The 19,212-nt window shown below is 50.7% G+C and overlaps 1 protein-coding gene across 2 annotated transcripts; it reads right to left on the bottom strand.

Moving 5' to 3' along the window:
• Positions 1 to 286: 286 nt before the first annotated feature.
• JDP2 (Jun dimerization protein 2) lies at positions 287 to 18,764 on the bottom strand. Of its 2 annotated transcripts, none has more exons than XM_079309556.1 (4): positions 18,478 to 18,764; positions 7,405 to 7,619; positions 3,235 to 3,339; positions 287 to 2,424 (listed from the first exon to the last, which is right to left on the bottom strand). In XM_079309556.1, exons 2-4 carry the CDS (start codon positions 7,603 to 7,605, stop codon positions 2,239 to 2,241), a joined length of 492 nt encoding a protein of 163 aa, XP_079165682.1. In that variant the 5' UTR covers positions 7,606 to 7,619; positions 18,478 to 18,764; the 3' UTR covers positions 287 to 2,238. The 2 variants fall into 2 exon arrangements, with proteins under 2 accessions (XP_079165682.1, XP_079165681.1); XM_079309555.1 differs by having other exon boundaries at positions 7,405 to 7,628; positions 18,478 to 18,763.
• Between the last annotated feature and the right edge of the window lie 448 nt (positions 18,765 to 19,212).

Below are 19,212 nucleotides of genomic sequence, written 5' to 3'. Positions count from 1 at the left end.
GGAGCTGCTGTCCTACAGCAAAATTTTTAATTCTGAGGAGGTGGGAGCTGGGGGTTGAGAGGACAGGTGCCACCGGAGTCAAGAATATTAAATAACCTGTCTCCTACAGGACCCAGGAGGGGTTTGCAGTATAGCACACTGCACAGAGATTGGAACCTTTCCCCTTCAGCACTCATAGGCTGTGGAATAAAGGGGAAGAGGCCCAAACCCTCTGCTTTAACTTTACTGTGCTACAGCCTAACCAAGTCACCTGAAAAAGAAATGCCCTAAACTTCAAGTGTCAAACACCTTGGTACCATCTGGAATATAGCAGAAGGTTGTTTGAGTGACAAAATCAGGGAGTGGATTGGATTAGGAAGGCCCTTAAAGATAATCTCATTGCAACCCCTGGGCAGTACTAGGATTCAGCTCCTGCCCAAGCCTTGGCTGGCATAGCTGAGCATTAAACTGATATAGATACATCACTCTACTGCCACTACCTTTGCTAGCTGCTTCTAGCATGCTGGATTTCAAAGGGCACCTTTTATTTCTCTTCCAAGCCAGCTGTTTTCATAGAAGAAATTTTTACTGCAATGTGTCTATTTGGCAGAGAAAGGCCAGCACCTGCACCCACAGCACTGCCAGTGCTGCTGGAAGCTGTGTAGCAGATGAGTGAGTGCCTCCTGAGAGGAGATGGGCACACAGGCTCTCCAGGTGAGCAAAAAGTACTAGATGCCTGTGGATAAGATGCCTGAATCATTGGTATCCACAGGGAGCTCCCACTGACCCTGAAAGAGGGAATTTATTACCATATACACTTTGTAGAGAGGAAAATAAGAGAAAAGATAAGGAGGCCTAGCATGAGCTCTGCACCCTTTCAGCAGAGCTTAAGGAGAGGCAGAGGTAACATGTTTTCCAAAGAACAGAGATTGGCTCCGTACAGCAGCTGAGGAATAGGTCAGATCTGAGCCATGAACTCCACAGTCTGGGCAAAAGGAAGCACAAAGGCACATGAATGGATCACCAGCACAAGGACATTGTGATAGTTCCCGTCTCTTTCTCATCCCTGAAATTAGTTCAAACTGATGTATTTGGGATTGAAACACAAAGGACCAGTTAAGGATGACATGGTCTCCCTCTGCCTTTCCAAGGGGCAAGCTATGCCTGCCTATTGTGTTTGGTGCAGTATTGATCTACTTCTTGCTTGACAATAGTCAGGGCTGCCTCCACAGTTCCCAGTTTTCTAGGGTGAATTCTCCTGGCCCACAGCTGCTAACACAAGCACCAAAACCAGCTCTGGGATCTGCTCCACTGTGCCATTCAGCCAGGAGCACCTGGTCTGTCCAGCCCTGCCACAGTGCTGACCCAAACAGAGCTACAGGAGGAGAGCATACGCAAAGGTAACATTTACTGAGAGATACAGAACTGAGTATTATGAAGGACATACATGGATGGAGAGGGTAGCAACACCACTGCAGAGAGCAGCTTGGACCCCCTTCCCAGCAGGCCAGGAAAGGAGCGGGATGCTACCAGACAAGTAACACAATGGAGATAACTGTGGCATATGTGTTTGTAACAAACAGACCATTATAACATACATTTCTATGGGATCACATCTAGTGATTATATAAATCCATATAGAGATCACTGTATAAAAACTTTGTAAAAAATACTTTAAAAAAGTGTAAAAATGTGCATTCAAAAGCACGGCCGACAAGGACAGCTGGGCTGTAAACATTATACTGAGTGTGCTTGTGGGGGGCGCCTGCGCCACCGAGCCCCGACAGGCCTGCCCACCAGATGGGGCTGCATCAAGTGTTTGTGGTTCTTAGGTTTGGGTTTCCCTCTGGAGCCTGTGCCAGGAGCAGTGGCAGCCTTTTGGTAGGGTGCTGGTGGGCACTGCACAGCTGCCACACCTCAGCCTGCAGACCCCGCTACCCACAGGCTGTGTGGTCCTTGCAGGACACGCTGTGGCTTTGTGGGTCCCAGGGCTCAGAGCAGGCTGAAGGGCTGTCATGAGGTATCACAGGGAGGTTGTCCTCACTGCACCACCAGCTCTGCTCACAGGTCCAGCCTCAGAGTACATGGTTGGCAGGTTCCTGATCTTCTCCATTCCCATGTTTGGTCCATAGCTCCCAAGGAAGCCCACTGGGTCCTGGCTGCACCAGGCCTGGGTGCACAGTTCTTCATACAGTACATACATTAGAAACCCTGGAAGACCCTGTGCCACTGTCTCCTCCTCCTGGCGCTGTGCCACCTTCACTTCTTCTCCAGCTGCTCCAGCAGGGGGTTGGCTTCGCTCTCAGGTGTCTTGATGCTGTCTGTCCGCACGATGCAGGTGGGACGGTGCCGGTTCAGCATCAGGATGAGCTGCTGCCTCTCCTGTTTCAGCTCCTCTATCTGGGCCTTCAGCTCAGCATTCATGAGCTCTAGACGCTCAGACTCCTAGCAGGACAGGAACACAACCGCATGTGACTTTATCTAGCAGGACAAGATACAAGACACAATTTGGCCAACATGCCACCTCTGCTCAGTGCTGTCCCTCAGCCCCTGCAGCAGGGGAGCAGACTGAAGACCTGCCAAGGCATCACCTCCCTCCAGGCAGCTCATCCCCAGCCCTGATGCCTTGTGCTACTTAGTGCCATCACACAGAAATACACAGCCACCACCTGGGGCAAGTCTCTGCTGCACTCAGCAAAACCTCTGCCTGGCTGTTTTTTGTGAACAAACCCACATGTGTCTTCACCCAGCCCATCTGTAAGGACACGTCCTTGTGAAATGACTCCTTGTCTCATGCTGTGTCATCTACCCATGTCTCCCCACTGCTTGCAGAAAAACAGCTGTGACAGTTTTTCTGCCTTGGGGTTAGGGGTGGAATGGGCATTTAGCCTCTGAGTGAGAAAATCTTTAGGACTTCAGTCAAGGGGCCAGCACACTGCCAGCCTGTCCTGTGCAACACTCATATAGGTATTTCTGCTCCAGCACTGAGGCAGAGACATTACCATCCCTCTCTCACCACAAGCCCAGAGCCAGCCTACAGCCCACTCAGCCATGGTACCAGGCGTAAGCTCTGCCTGAGTATGGACACGGCCACCACCTTCACAGCCTCACGAAAAGCAGGGGCTGTATGTTCCCAGAGAAAGGCACTGGAGCAAGGGGTAGCAGAGGGACAGTTCAAGAGGTAATGTTGCCCTCAGCTGGAGCACTGTTCTAGGGAGGTCCCTGCTGTGCCTTGGGACAGATTGGGGCACCCACCCGCTGCAGGAACTCCGTCCTCTCCTTCTTCTTGTTACGACATCGTGCTGCTGCTACTTTGTTTTTCTCTCGGCGCCTTTTCCTCCTCTCTTCTTCCTCATCCAGCTACAAGAAGACAGAGAAACCCAGATCAGAGCCATCAGGTGTGGGCTGGGGCAGAGGTAGGGGTGAGCACATTGCAGCCCCACCCCTGGCAGGGCAATGTGGCAGCCACCTGGTCACAGGCCACCAGCACCATGACCTCACTGGAACCATGTGTGCTGCTGCTACAGCCTCTACCTCCACCTTGTGGGAGCACAGAGAGGGAGACCTACACCCTATAACCTGTAACCCTATGGGTTAGAAACCCATAATCAAATTATGTGTGGATATATGTTGCAAAGCCTGTGTAAATAGCCTATGGCATGCCCACATCCAAGAATACAAGCCAACTCCTTCAAGAAAAATCTGGGTGCTGGAAAGCCCTGTGAAGTTACTTTGTAGCATGAATAGAGAAGAAAAGGTCCCCAGCACCTTCATTTACATTTGGCCTGGGTCTCTGAAATTTGAGGTGTCAGACTGAGCTGCCTGATTCCTACTGACTGATATCCAGTGGCCACAAGATCATTCCACATGTAGACACACCAGTAGTGCCTGATGGCAATGAAGGTTGCAGGTGCCATCATCCACAGTAGACTGTGCACACTGCTAACAGTCACCAAGTCCAAAACTCACTAATCAAAATATCCCAGTGTGATGCACAAGGACTGGATGAAAAGTGGACTTAGCAAAGGTAGGGTGAAGGGGTAGCTTAAATAAGCTGCATGTCCAATACACAGCACATAGCATGCTGTAGAAGGCAACATCCAAGCTTTATAGCACTAAGAGTTCTGCATCTTTTCTACCTTACTTTGCAAGCATTATACCAAAATTGCTATTTTAGCTGGCGCTAAAATATTAAGCAAAATCAGCACAAGCTATGCACAGATTTCCATAGTGCCAGGCTGCCTCCATTCCTTTGCCAAGACAGTGTTCATGATGCATCACACTTGGGACAACTAGAATGGGAACTGCACTGATACCCCCAAATCCAGTCAGAAATGGACAGCTTGCACTGCACCCATGTAACTTAGATGTGGCAGGTTAGCAGAAGTAATCTGCAAGGCACTAACTTTACACTCCACTGCCAGGTCTTACAAAATTTCCTGACAGAAATTAAGAGGTGGACATCAAGGTAGATACAATTCCCCTCTGCATATTCACCAACTACTAATCTAACCATAAGACAGCTTCTTGGCCTTTTAGTTCAAGGATTACTAGGAGGATGTGGAGAGACAGCTCCAAAGCTCAAAAACCACCCCCAAATTTGGCTTCAAAAGTCCATCTTAGGGTCTAACAGCAACTGGAAGAGCAATCAGCAACTGCACCAGCCCTGGGAACCACCTGACATTTCCATGCCCTGTTGGTCCATTCAACTAGAATTACAGAATAAATGGCCTGTCTCTGACCCTGCCTTTACCATAGAAAAGCCCAGCAAAGGTCTTTGTCCTTTAGATGGACAACAGATGCCCAAGGAAGGTGGTTCAACACAGACAGAAGCAGCTTGAAAGCTTGGCTCTGCTTTTTGACCACAGCTCCTGTACCTTCATAAAAATATAGAAATGTTTGGAAGATATCTAAAAGACCACCTAGTTCCAACCCTCCTGCCACAGGCAGGGGCCACAGGCAGGGACACCTTCCAGTACAGCAGTTGCTGAAAGCCCCATCCAGCCTGGTCTTGAACACTTTCAGCTATGAAGAATTCACCTATTCACTGGGCAGAGAAGTTTTCTTCAAGAAAGCAAGTTTTCCCCATCTGCTTCTGCTGGATTTCAGTTCAAAAAGGTAACACAGCCCTGGTGCTCAGGATTAGGATGTTATTCAAAGGCACATGGGACCATGATAATGTATCACCCAATAGCATGTCCCAGCAGCTGATCTCCAGGGGATCCCTGTGGGTTGAACTCTGGGGGATGCCTCCTGAACTGCTTCAGCCAGCAGCCTGAGACTGAGGTGATCCTCTGCCTCAGCAGCAGGGCTCAATCCCAGAGGGAGCACCCCAGGTGGGATTTAGTGGTGGAGGATCCCAGCAGCATCTGCCTACATTTGTCCAAGAGGAGAGCAGCTTTCCCAGTGGGCTCCATCACCCTGCAGATAGGCCAGGGTCCAACACCTACTGGCTGGGTTTTGTGTGTGCACAAACACCCCAATGCCAGGAGATGCTGGTGCCCCCAGCAGAGCAGAGCCAGCTGCCTTGGCCAGGCTCATGGCAAGCAGCCTGTGCTCCCAGGCAGCACAGAGTGGCATGCCAGCACCCAACATTCCTGGGCTCCAGCGCCCTGCAAGAGGAAAGCAGCTGCAGGCTGCATTGCAAAACGGTGCGTGGGCAGCTTCTTGGCTACTCATGGGAAAAGCAGCTACTGCTTCAGCTCCCTCAGGCTTTTGCTGCAAAGCCTTGCCAAGGGCAGCTCCATTTGCTGTCTTCAGCTCCTCAGCTTCACAGGCCATGCACGGGAGGAACCACCTGCATGGAAGGTAGCAGTGCAGGGGCTATCAGTGGGTTCTCTTATTCTTCCTCCACATGGTGCCTCAACAGCTGACTCAGAGGACACTCAGCAATTCCAGCACCTCCTATGGGGCAGAACTGCCCTGTCCCTGTTACACAGACACCAGTGAGATCACAAACCCATGCCCACAAAAAGCAAAAGCAGTTGCAGGGCCAGCCCAGAGGTGCCTGAGATGCCCCAGGAAAGGAGCTGGGCCCAGGAAGACAGCATGGCCACAGACTCACCCTCCTTCCCCAACCCATGCAGGAAGGCAGGCAATGCAGGTCATTTGCTGCATTAATAACCAGGCCAAGAGCTTAGAAGAGAATTTGGCTTCAGCTGCAAATCCATGACTGTTTTGCCCACAGAGGAATGAAAGCCATTACCATCCCCCAAGGCCTTATGATTGCTCTCACAGTATCCTAGCCTCAGCTCTTCCCATTGCAGAGCTGCCCAGCCTCCAGGCTGGCTGCACAAGCAGACTGGACACTCTCTTGGGCACAGAGCTCCTCTGCAAGGAGATCAGATTGACTACATCATACCAGTTCTACCCACAGGAGTCCACCTCAAACAGCTGGGGGGAAAGAACCTGCTCTGCACAGGTGGGCCTGGCTGCTGCTAAGCTTCTGCCAAAAAATTGGGCTAAATCAAGTGTCAGTACCATTTGGAGAGCAGGTTGCTCCCTGGAACTCTTATCTTCCTCCCTTCAGCTCACAGCTCATCACAGGCAGCTTTTCACATCATCTAGCATCTCATTGTTCACACTTCCAGAGAGACACATCACCTCATCCTCATATGGCATCATCTGTGGTAACCCACCCAGAGCAAATGCTCTGCTCAAAAGGCTGCTCATGGGACCTTCTAACAGCAGCCAGCACCCTCACCAATGTGGGACCTCACAAATGGTGGGTTCCCAGCTCCATCTGCAGGCAGTAGAGGTGCAAACACCCACCACCAGCTCAGCCAGACACTAGACAACCAACACATGGGACAGCCATGAGAGCAAAACACTGCCCAAACACCTCCCTAGCCCTTTCAGCCTGATTCTGACAGCCTGTGGTACCAAGCAGAAACTACCCACCTTCCCCATCCCAGGAAACTTGAGGTGAAGCCAGGGCCCACCCCAAGCAATGGGGCAGGGGCAGCCCCCAGGCAGCAGCACCTGTGGCACAGGCTGAGTCACTGCTCCACACTGCTTGTCCTCACACCCCATCCCTGCTGGAGAGGCAACAGCAATACCAGAAGCAACAATGCTGTGTGACTGCTACTCCGGGTGCACACCCCAGCCTAGGGACACGTTGGCTGCAGCAGACCCCACTCCACACGCAGGGTTTGAGTTCAGATGGCTGCCAATTGCTGCACTGGACCAGCCAGGTCTGGCATGCTGAGGATACCACTGACACACAGAGACAAAATCAGGCTGGGAGAAGAGGCAGCTAGTGGAGCGGCTGGCAGTATGCATGCACAACACCAAACAGGGAGCTTATAAAACCCACTGCTGGCCACCCTGCTGTGAGGGCTGGAGGGCAGTGAGGCAGCACGCAAACCCAGCAAGTGCAGACAAGAGCGCTGCAGGGCCGCTGCAGCCAGCGGCCCCAATACTCACCTCGCTCTTGACAGGCTGGGGTCTCTTCCCGAGCTTCACCTCCAGGAACTGGAGCGGCGAGATCATGGCCCCGATGTTGCGGATGTCGGCGCACTTGAGCTCCTCGGCGCTCAGGGCCGAGCCAGGCAGCCCCGTCAGGGGGCCCAGCCCCGGCAGCGCGCCGGCCGTCAGCGACGGGTCGGGGATCTGCCCTGGCATCATAGCAGGGCAAACAGCTTCCTAGGCTGCAGGGGACAGAGACAGCCCATCACAACCCTGACACAGCACAGGACAAACTCGTGCTACAGCGCCGTCACCTACAGGGGCATGAATCGAGGAAGGCAGATGTTCTCCCCCAGGAAAGGCAAAGGCAGAGAATAAGCACAATGTGTATGACAGAAACCAAATTATATTAATCCTGTCAGGAAGAATAGGCTACTGGGGTGTAGGTCAGGAAGGGAAGAGACCCGAGAGGCAAAGCACCAGAACAGGAGCTGCCTGCAATGATAGTGATGCCACGGACACCCTTCTCTGGAATACAGCAGATCAAGGTTTGCTTTTAACTGAGTTTTGATTAATTAATGTGTGGATTATTAGTACAAGGAGAAAGTGGCACAAAGAGAACCATAAAATGCCCTAGGCTGGATTTCCTCTGGGCAGGCTAAGCCACTGATCAGGACCAGGACACAGCACACTCAAAGACCATGGATAAAACTGCAAGAAAAAAACCTGCCACTGTATAAACATCTTTCAGACATGAGGAAACAAAGGCTGGAAGGGAAGGGAAATGGTGCAAGGGTCAAAAGTCCTCTTCTATCATGAAAAAAAAGTGAGAATAGGGTCAGGGCAAACTTCAGCAAGTCACTTACAGGGAGGAGAAAGGGAGTTATCAATAAGCATGAAGAACAAGCAGCAATGAGATAATAAAATTAAACCTAAAATGGTAAGTCTATAGAGCTGGAGCTGTTACATTAGTCCAAAAGTCATGGGAGCAGATGGTTGTTGGCTGCAATGCAGATGCATCCCTGCTGTGTAACTGGCCTGGGACAATCACAAGTTACCTGTTTACAACATTCAGAGTCAAATTCTGTCCACACAGCAGCCATTTGCCTCTGCTCTCCTTGCCCTGCCCATCCAGAGAAGTCCTAGCACACTGTAGGAGTCTCCAGGCATCCACCCCATTCTGCCCCTACACAGGGGGCACCAATACAGAAGGGACAAAGAGTAGCAATGCCAAGAGAGAAATAGACTAAAGGAATGGACAAAAACATCACTGTGCAGTTTCCTCCAACCTCAAGAGCCAGTCAAAAAGCAGGATTCAACAGTTGGAGAAACCCAAGGAGGCTCTCACAGCACCAAGTGTTGGAGAAAGGAGGAGCATTAAATGAGGGATAACATGCATTTGCCCTGCACTTTCCAAAGCATCCACTCTCATCTGCTGAGAGACCAGGTAACAGGCAATACAGACTTTTGGCCCAGGGAGTACAACTAGTGCAAACCCACACACACACAGAGCCAAGCCAGCTGCCACAACTGCTCAGCACTTGCCATCCCAGGGTGACAAATCTATGCCAGTACCAGGCTGAAAACTTGAGTAAAGCTGCATGTGAGATAGATCTGCTGGATCACAGAGTCACAGGAGAGTTGAGGCTGGAGATTGCCTGGTCCAGCTGCCCTGCTCTGGTGGAATCAGTGGGAGCAGGCTGAACAGGGTTAATCATGACAAACAGTGAAGTTAAGGATTTCTTGGCGCTGGCACATCTCTTTCCCCAAGAGATTATTTAATATATTTGTTAATGTGAAGGAACCAGAGATAAGCAGCAGAAGGGAAGGAAAAACAAGCATAGAGGGCTAGTCAAGGGCAGAGAGGCTAATGCAAGCTCCACAGCGTCCAGCACGGGTGCTGTGCAAGCTCTGTTGGTGTGACAGACAGAATGGTTTGCAGCAGAGAGTGCCTACAAGCTGCAATGAGCTGTGAGCTGTCATACAGTCTCCTCAGCCAATGAAGAGGTACAGGTGTCAGCACGAGATGTCCCCTGGCAGGATTTGCTCAGCTGTGACCAAAAAGACTTGAGAAAGAATAGAGAAACCATAAAGAGGTGGCAAGCAGGAATCAAGTCCCCTGTTCCAGTCATCCTTTAGGAGACCAGAAAGGAAAGCAAGCCAGTGCTCAGCAGTGCTGAGAGCACTGCTGTGGGGAGAGGAAGCTGGGCAGGGAGGAGGTAAGCTGCACAAGGTCATTAAAGCCTGAAGAGAAGACAGAGAAGACAGACAAGTAACTTCTCAAGAGAAATGATACTAAATGGACACCTTCCCATTTGGTGACAGAAAAGAAAGAGAAGATACTTGGTAATGATACTTGACCTCAGAAAAGACTACAGGCCAACTCCTTGAGATTGCAAGGACCTAAACTGATGCAAAGTATTCATTCTTCCACAGAGATCTCTAAACTAGAAAACTGTAATTCCACATCTGCAATGGAATCTCATACTGACATCTTGTACAGCAATCTGCACCAACATCTTGTAAGATGTCCAGAGATGCCCAATGCAGCTGGGCTCTGAAGCTGCAACCACCTCCCTCACCTTCCTTTCAGGCCTACACATGGCTAAGATGCTTCATCCCTCCAGAAACAACCACCATCACACCCTTAGACTGTGCTCCAGACAGGAAAACATGAATTGTTTAGGGAGTGGGGCTAAATCCCTATCACCTTCCTCAGAGATGTCCCTCTCCAGCAGCAAGGCACTGGGTCAATGAGGTAACATGACAAAGGAGAGGGAATCTAGAGATTCTTCCCAGCACCCCCTGCCACAAGACAGAGCTGTATGGAGTTAAATTCAGTCCACATTTTTGGGAGAGATGTATACACTGCAGAGCTGGCCATTTCCCTGACACTGCCACCAAGGTGACATGCTGTGGCACTGGGGAACATATCTGCCAACAGTAGCACAGCCCAGGCCAGCTGCTGCACACCCCTCACCAGCAATCCCACAGATGTCCATCCCCAATAGAAAAACAATCAGTAGCAAAAGTATATGAGCATCCACTTGAAGTCTCTTACAGACTTGATTTGGAGCCCTGACTCACACTTTCACAGGCTTCAAGATGAGAATTGACTCTGGATCCAGTACTGGATGCCAAAATCCATTCTGGACTTGGAGGACTTGGTTTTAATTTATTCATGAATATGCCGAGTTGGAGAAGCCCATCAGTATCATCAATCCCAGCTTCTGACCCTGCACAAGACAGCCCAAGAGTCAAACCATATGCCTTAGACTGTTGTCCAGACACTTACTGAACTCTGTCAGGCTTGGTTCTGTGACCACTTCCCTGGGGAGCCTATTCCAGCATCCAACCACCTTCTGGATGAAAAACCTTTTTCTGATATCCAACCTAAATCTCCCTTGGCTCAGCTTCATGCCATTTCCTTGAATCCTGTCACTGGTCACAAGAGTGCCTGCCCCTTCTCTTCCCCTCACAAGGAAGTTGTAGATGCAGTGAGGTCTTCCCTCAGCCTCCTCTTCCCCAGGCTGAACACACCAAGGGACCTCAGCCACTCCTCATGTGGTTTCCCTTCCAGCCCTTCACCATTCTCATGGTCCTCCTTTGGATGGTCTTTAATGGCTTCATCTCTTTTCTCTATTGAGGTGCCCCAAACTGCTCACAGTATCCAAGGTGAGGCCACACGTGTGGAGCAGAGCATGACAATCCCCTCCCTTGACTGGCTGGCTATGCTGTGCTTAATTTCATCATGACATGCAGTTGACAGCACCCAGACTAGACAGTCCAGGTGCTCAGGCAGACTGAGTATAGGGTCACTGCAGTTTATGAAATAAGGAGCAAGGAGAAATCCATTCTTCAGACTGTGGGACAGCCTGACCATTCATCACCCTCCCCCATGCAGTCCTGAGCCTGGAACTGCTCCCTGGGGACAAGTGGCTGAAGATTTGAGAAAATGCTGTGTTTTCTCCAGCACGTCTCCTTCTGCATCTTTGCTCTGGTAGCTTAGTGCACCTTGAAATAGCCTCTATAACAGTGTAACACACAACAGGTCAGAGTGAAGGGGCTGGCCCAGTATCCAATATGCTCTAAAAATTTATCCTGGATCCAGGAAGCACAGTGCCAAAGCCCACGTGACAGCTGCATCAGTGTAAACAGTTTCTTAAGCTGATCAAACCAAAGTGCCAGAAGCCTTCTGGAAAAACCATAAACCTGCTGAAAACTAGGTGGAAAGGGGGAAAAGTGTCTTCTACAAATGAGAGTTTGCTCAGGGGTCAGAAGGGTCAGGAGCACATTGAGAACTGTCAAGAGACAAGCTGAATTAGGCCTTGGAGGGGCACATTACACCATTCCCATCAGGGCTATAACCATGGAAATGAAAAGGAAAGGTGCCATCCCTCTCTGCAGAGCAGGGGTGCAGTAACAGATCACCTCCCCTGTACCTGAGGGCCCTCAGCCCCGGGCACTGCCACTCCCACTGGCTGGAGGAACTCAAACTTGCTTCTTCCTAATATAAGCACAACTTTCTTTTCATCTCAAGTCCCAGATACTTTCCCATTCTTTTCTGGTGAGTGCCAGAGGTAAGTTGTACTTGGATCATGTAAAAAATGCCAGACTATGGAATTCTATTTAATACTTCAATCTTCCTCCCAAAGCTGTTACCCTGGCAGACACAGACATGCTTACCTACAGCTCCAGCACATTTGTACTGCATTCACAGAGTAGGGAAGAACTTAAAATTCAGGATCTGAGCATGACCTTGAAGTTGCAGCTCTTCAACAGTCCCATCTTGCTGGATGGGGTGAATACAGCTGGTGCCTTGCCAATTCTTATTTCCTTTCTGGATATTCCCTTGCAGCATTTGCTATTTCTAAGGCACATGAACCAACTCACCTCTGTATTCCTTCACTTTCTCATACAGTGCTTTAGTTGGGATTCTTATTAGTGTTTTTTTTCTTTTCAGAACTGATTAATAACACAGACTTTTTTTCCTCAAAGCCAGGTGGTCTTTCAACATCTCTTTACTCAAGCTTGGAAAAGTCATGTCTTCAGTAAAACCCAATTTTCTGGTGTCCTACATTTGTATCATACAATTCCTTTGTATGTGCATGTATCAGCTGTGCTTTTCCACAAAATGAAACCAACAGCAACACAGTAAGGGATACAGTCTTTCATATGAACATTGGATCAGTATGACACAACTTATTGAGTTTACATTCACCATAACTCTGCCTTCTGCAGCAATATTATTCATAATTTTGTGCCATGACATCAAGATGCTCCAGAGTGAATTATGAAACAGAAAAGGCTTCCTTACAACTCCAGTTCAATGATGAGTGAGTAGCTTATGCCATTCATTGCTCTGTTCAGCAACTATCTTTGCAGCACAAATCTGGTCAACACATGATTTCACAGGTCAAGATTCAAGTTTCCTTAGCTTTGCCTCTACACTCCCTTATTCTGGCTAAAATGCTGTAACACAAGACTTGACCTCTTGCCAAAATGTCTGTAAACCCTCCTGATAATTGCAGAAACTTTTGCATCCTTCCTTTGACACTACTCTTCCAGTGGCTTCAATCAACTCAGTTGTTTTATCAGCATCTCATACCCCAAAAGCTGACAGCAGTAGCTTTCTCTGCTCACCTTGGTTTTGCTGCATCTTTCCCACCAGTTTCAAGTGTTTGTGTGCTTTGTTCCCCAATTCTATCCTTATGGTCAGCAGTCTGTGACACTGGTTGATTTAGCATTTCTTAATGGCAGCACCCATTACCCTTAGTTTTGCTCTCTATTGCCAGAGTCTGTTATCTTCTGGAAACCACAACCTAGAGGGAAGAAGGTTTACCAAGTTGTTTCTGTCCCATACATTTGCTCAGCTTCCTCAGTGACACTGTTCCCACATATTCTTCTATTCTTTCTCTTGCAGTTCTAATCTTTATGTTCTCAGGCTTTTTTTTTTTTTTTTTTTTTTTAATGGGTTGGGTTTTCTCTTCATATACTGATTTGGTTGCTGCTTTTTCAGGGTACTCTGTGTTTGGCTTTGGGTTTATTTTTTTTAAGAAGCTGGTGTTTTCTCAGCAGTTACAGCATAAATCTAATGTGTGCAGGCATAATTCATATAACCCAGTATCCCTGGGGGCTTGTACTCCAGTTGCTAGTCTGTATTCACACCCCTCCTGCCACCTCTTCACTGCTATTCTTACCCACAGACTAAAACTGGCACAGGAATGCCTACCTTCACTGAAATCATATTCAATTCTCTGCACATAGACTGCCCCAATTTGTATCCATTATCCTATGCATCCCCACTTATCTAGATGTCTTGTTTGTTTCTTTATAAACCCAGTGTGATTGCTACTGCTGCATCAAGAGCATCATTCTGCAGAGACAACCATGACATCCCAAAGCAGGCTCTGACAGTCACACTTCCATTTAACTTGCTATTACTGCCTTATCTCCAGTGTCAGCTTCCTTGGTGAGAGTAAGGGCTATTTGCAGCCTTATTTTCAATCTTGCTGTCTATAATACAATCACAGTTTCTTACAACACAAGCTGTTTCACATGTGCTGACATCTATAATGCTTGATCCAAGTAGCCTTCAGATGCTCAGAGAGCCAGTCTAGCATCTAATATTGCCAGCCAGCAGATTCTGACACTCTGTACCTACCAGCATGTTTCTATTTTGCCTATATTAAGCACTGCACTAGAGCATAGTCTGTCCTACCAGCCCTTGTCCATGCTGCCTGCAGAATAAAGGCCATGCTTGCCTGGTATTCTCTCACCAGACTCAGCCTGGGTGCCTGCCATTACTTGTCAGCTGCCACACATCAGAGCACTGCTCGTCTCTAAGCCACCATACAAGCAATCTGATCTCTTTATCAGTGTGTTAGCACCTAGCACAATATTGCCATTTGTACATACTGTCTTGGAGCACCCAAGTTGCAGTAACTGGCCTTTCATGTCCTCCTGGATAACAGGGAATAATAATTCTGCTTTGGACATCAGAAGCAGTGCTACCAATTTCTAGTTCTTTAAGATTCTGCTCTGGTTTTATTGCCATTTTAAAAATTTTTTTAGCTCCTGGCTCTCAAGCTACCTCAGTCTGTAGGTCATACATTGAATCTATCTAGTTCCTTCTGTGAGCAGAAGGATGATTTATATGAAAGCCTTTTCCTGACATACCCAACTTCTCATGCCCCAAGAATGTATCTTCCTAAACAAAGGCAGGGCAGTTGGCTATCACTCCTCTCAAGCTCTGAGCCACTTGCTTTTCTTCCATCTTTTGAGAAGACTGCAGAGTGCTGATGGTCTGGAGTCTACAGACCTTCTTCCACTTCCACTTTCAGGCCCCAGTGGGAACAGATGGAGGCAGGACACTACTCCATATTGCTAGTGCCACAAGTACCTTACTGTGCAATTAGAGCTTTCTTCTGCTGTCCAAAACAAGATACTCTCCCATTGCCACACAATTCTATCTGCTCTAGATGTATTTCATTTTGAGTAGCACCTTTTAGTCATATCTTCTGGCAAGTTATTTCTGCTCTGCTGCTAAAAGCAGTACTTTGCAGGGCCAGTGCCAAACACCACAGCGATCAGTGTCAAAGTTACCTACCAAACATCAGAACACAGCAGCAGACAAGCCCTTTGAGGGTAACCAGTCTTTTCAGATGCCTATGCAGTAGCTCTGAACATGGAGCAACCATCTTTAACAACAGCCATGGTGTATTCATTCATTCAGTTGCTGCACCTGTAGATGCCAAGGAACCCACCACCTACAGCATATTGAAAAGCTGCAGTGACACCAATTGGGATAAAAATGTGCATGCTCTCTCTTTACTGAACACCTAATATTACTTACTGTTTTATGGCATCACAGAAATCCCCCCTTGTTTAAAGACCAGTTAAAGGCATGGTCACAGCGTGGCCTATCGAGTGCACTGAGGTGGAGCACATCACCTCAGAATGCAGGACACTAACACCTCCACACTCCATTTCCATCCCAGGAGGGAGAGAGCTCCTATAACTGGGTTCTAGGTTTGCAGGTCCAAAGACACATCTGTGCCCTTTCCACAGACACTCTGAGCTGCCATTCCTGCTGTTCCTTTCCTCCCACAGGCAGCCCCATGTGTGGGAAGAAGACTTGCAGGGTATGTGAACACGCATACATGTAACCTTTCACCCCCAGTTCACAAAGTGAGTGGGGGGCCACAGTGCTGAACAGAGGAAGGAGCTATGAAGAGCTGCTTCTCAGAAGGTGGAATTCTAAACCTACTTCATGAGTGGGAACATTCTGGCTCAGTCCTGCACATCTAGCTGGCAGAAGGAACATCCGAGTCATTGACAGACAGAGGGCTATGAAAAGCTTTCTAAAAACAGGAATGTAAAGAGCCCTGCTGCCCTCCCTCCTCTTCTCCAACAGGCAAGCTCAAAGCTTCCTACACTGTGCAAATAGGACAGCCCAGAGCAGTATCTCCTTGGCAGAAAAGCCATTTTGCAGCTCCTTGTTCAACTGAGTCTCACCATCAGGCCTCCACACCTGCCTGTCTAATGCTTCAACTTCTTGTCCCTTTTAGGAGAGGGGGGAATACTGGTTCTCTAGTGCTCAGCTTTAGAAATAATCTCCATTTGGCATTAGCAAAGCAGTCACCTCACAGCCCTTCTTCCCTAAGCATTTCCCTCTGTACCCTCACAGGGCAGCAAAAAGCTCTAGTTTAGCTGCTCCCACCACTGCAATGCAGAGATTGACTTCCAAGCAACCTGTGACAGCAGGGTTTTGTACAGCACTTACCACAGCGAGGCTCCCTCACTGCAGTAGTTAATTGCAATAACTGCAAGAAAAAGCTATTAATTATCACAGTATTAATATTGCAATTAATTATTTGAGGTTGTACCATCCAGTGGTTGCCATCCACCAGGATGGCAGTACAGAGCAGGAAGGTAAAAGCTATCCTATTTGTACCTGAAGCAGCTCAAAGGGATTCGAGAAGGAAGGAATATCCTGGTCTGAAAAAACCACAATGTCTGAGCTGCAGCCTAAAATCTGGCTTGTTGAAATTACCCAGGACCTTCCATAACCACATGTGGTCAAGGCTAGAATCTTCTTCAAGAAGACAATCCTGCTCCAGCAGAAAGCTCTGCCCTCGGGGGCCAAGGATAGCCTCAGAGATGACAGCCCTACCCCCCTCTACAAACTCCTCAAAATTATGCCCTGAATACCAGGGTCATCCACAAAGACCTCTAATCCATATAAAGACCAGCTCTGGCTACTCTGCAACAGCACTGCTCAGCTGAGAGGCCCATATGTGCCTTCAGCTCCCTGGCTGCATGCTAAAATAGCCTGCAATGTTTGGATTGATAGTCTGGACAGTCCAAGCAACTGAGAAATGCAGCCAAAGACAGATGGCATCAGGTTTGCAGTGCCCCCTCCTAGCTGCACTGGCACTGCAGGACACACACACATGCTGGCAAGGGGTCCCATGCCTCACCACAGCTCTGCCTCCCTTGCACTTGGGGCCAGGCCCACTATGAACAGCCACTGCAGTGAAAAGAGCCTCTCACAGCTTCACATTCAAGGCATTGCATGCTGCCAAGTACCTGGCCCAGGCAATGCAGCTGAAGTAGCAAATGCTAGCACAGGGAAGGAGACCACAGAGCAGATGCTCAGTGCTGCTTGAGCAGTTGGACACAATGCTCAGAGGGACAGGAAAGGAGGAGGCAGGAGGTCTGAGGGAGTATTTACTCTTCCTTGACAAGGAATGTAGCACAGAGACCTTTGCATCCTGTAAGGAGAGAAATACTCAACTGTGAAGATGCAGGGAAAGCATCCATAGGTGTCTCAGTGAGGAAGCAGAGGCAATAACCTGCACACTAACTCAGCAGATTTTGTTGATTCCCCAGACACCAGGAGCAACCAATTGCTGCAAGACCCAGTAATGGTGTGGATGGCAGCTTCTGCACCCACACACTCACCCCTTAGATGGGCAGGTTTTCGCATTTTTACGTCACTAGGAATCACACTAAGAATCTGAACTCCAAAGACTGGCATTCACAGATGCACTCACACAAGCTTTTACCAACAAATTCCCAGGGCAGACTCTGTCAAGAGCCTCCAGACGGAGTTTTTTATGCAAGTTTTCTCAAAACTAACTTTAAAATCCTGGTCTGAGCTGCAGAAGCATTTGCTTCTGCTGAGCTCTTGGAGTCCAAGCACACACACACACACAGTTTGGCAGTGGTTGTGTTCCAGGGCTGGTAATGCAAGCCATGGAGCAGGCTGCCAAGACAAGCAAGAGAACGAGCCAGGCCCCGTTTCATTGGCCACCATACGCTGCATATGGCCCTGGAACCAGCCAGCACAGTGTTCTCACCCTCCTTGAAGGCATAGGAGACCCTGTGTTTTCAAATACACCTCCACAGGGCCTTCATTAAAGGAAAATGGAAACATAATGTGGCTCTTGCTCCCCTGGTATTTCTCCCTTTCCCCCAATTTGCTCTCAAACCTATTTCCCTTCCACGGAAAAAAGAAAAGTACCTCCTGGAGCAGAGCGTGCAAAAGAATGCAACTTCCATTCAACTCCATGCCTGACTGCTAAAGCGGACTTGGGACCGAGCGGTGGGGGCACCTCCAGGGCCCCTTTCCTTCCCCGGGCCTCCCGGGCTGGAGGCACGGCTGGCGACAAGCAGCCCGGCCGGCAGGGAGCCCGCGCCCCTCACCTGCGCGCCCGGCCGGCAGGTGAAGCGGAGGCAGCGAGCGCCGAAAGGGGGGGAGGCCGCCCCCGCCGCCCCGCAGAGCGGCAGAGCCCGGAGCCGGGCAGCCCCAGAGGCAGCCCCAGCCCCCGCACGCCGCCGGGTGCGGGGGTAGCAGCCCCGCTCCGAGCCTCCCACGCGGCTGTGCCCGCCCCCGCGGAGGGTCTGCCCGCATCTCCGCGGAGCGCCCGCACAGCAGCGCCCTGCCCGCTGCCGCCCGCACGGGATGCTGCTCCGGGCGCCCCCAGCCCAGCCCCGCTGTCCGCCACCCCCGCGGAGCCCCGCGCCGCCCGCCCCCTGCCGCAGTCCCGGCCCGCCCGGCGCGTCCCCCGCCCGCACCCAACCCACCGTGCAGGGCGCCCGGGATGCCGGGGTGACCGCGGGGCCCGGCCGTAGGGGCCGGGCGCGGGCTGCAGGCTCAGCCCCGCCGCCTCCGCCGCTGCCCCGACCCCCGGGCCCCGCCGGGTGCCGATGTCGGTGCCGGCCGCCGCCGGGGCGCCTCGGCCCGCCGCCGCTCGCCGCCCCGGTGCGCGCCTCCCGCAGGCTGTGGCAGGCGGCGGGGTGGGTTGCATCAGCCCCGGTTATATAGCGGCCCCTGGGCTGCGGGGAGGGGTCGGGAATGCGGAACCGGCCGGGCTGCCAGCGCCACACGTCAGGGAGGGCGGAGGAGCGGGGCCGCGGGGCGGGGAGCGCCGCGCAGGGGTGGGACCAGCCGGGGCACCCCGACATCCCGCACCTCGGCATCCCGCACCCCCCCGCCCGGCATCCCGCACCTCACGGCCCGGCATCTCCGCACCGGCCACCCCTCAGCAACCCTCTGCCCTAGCAGCCGGCATCTCCGGCACCTCTTGACCCCTCCGCACCACGGCTCCCCGGCACCTCGCAACCCTCCACCGGGTGCGCGTCCTCCCCGCGCTCCTGTTTGCGCCCCTCCACTCTCTGCTTCCCTTCGCATCGCTCTCGTTCCCCGGCGCACGCCAGGACACCGTCCCGGCAGCCGCCACAGCCGTGCCCGTGCTAGCCCGATTAGTGCGGAGCCTCCGCTCCTCAGTCCTGAGCTGGGAAGAAGGAGAAAAGGACCTG

This window comes from Erithacus rubecula (assembly GCF_903797595.1).
Source record: "Erithacus rubecula genome assembly, chromosome: 6".
Classification (NCBI taxonomy): Eukaryota; Metazoa; Chordata; class Aves; order Passeriformes; family Muscicapidae; genus Erithacus; species Erithacus rubecula.
Note: the sequence above shows the minus strand (reverse complement) of the source record. Positions and strands in the feature narration are given on the sequence as shown.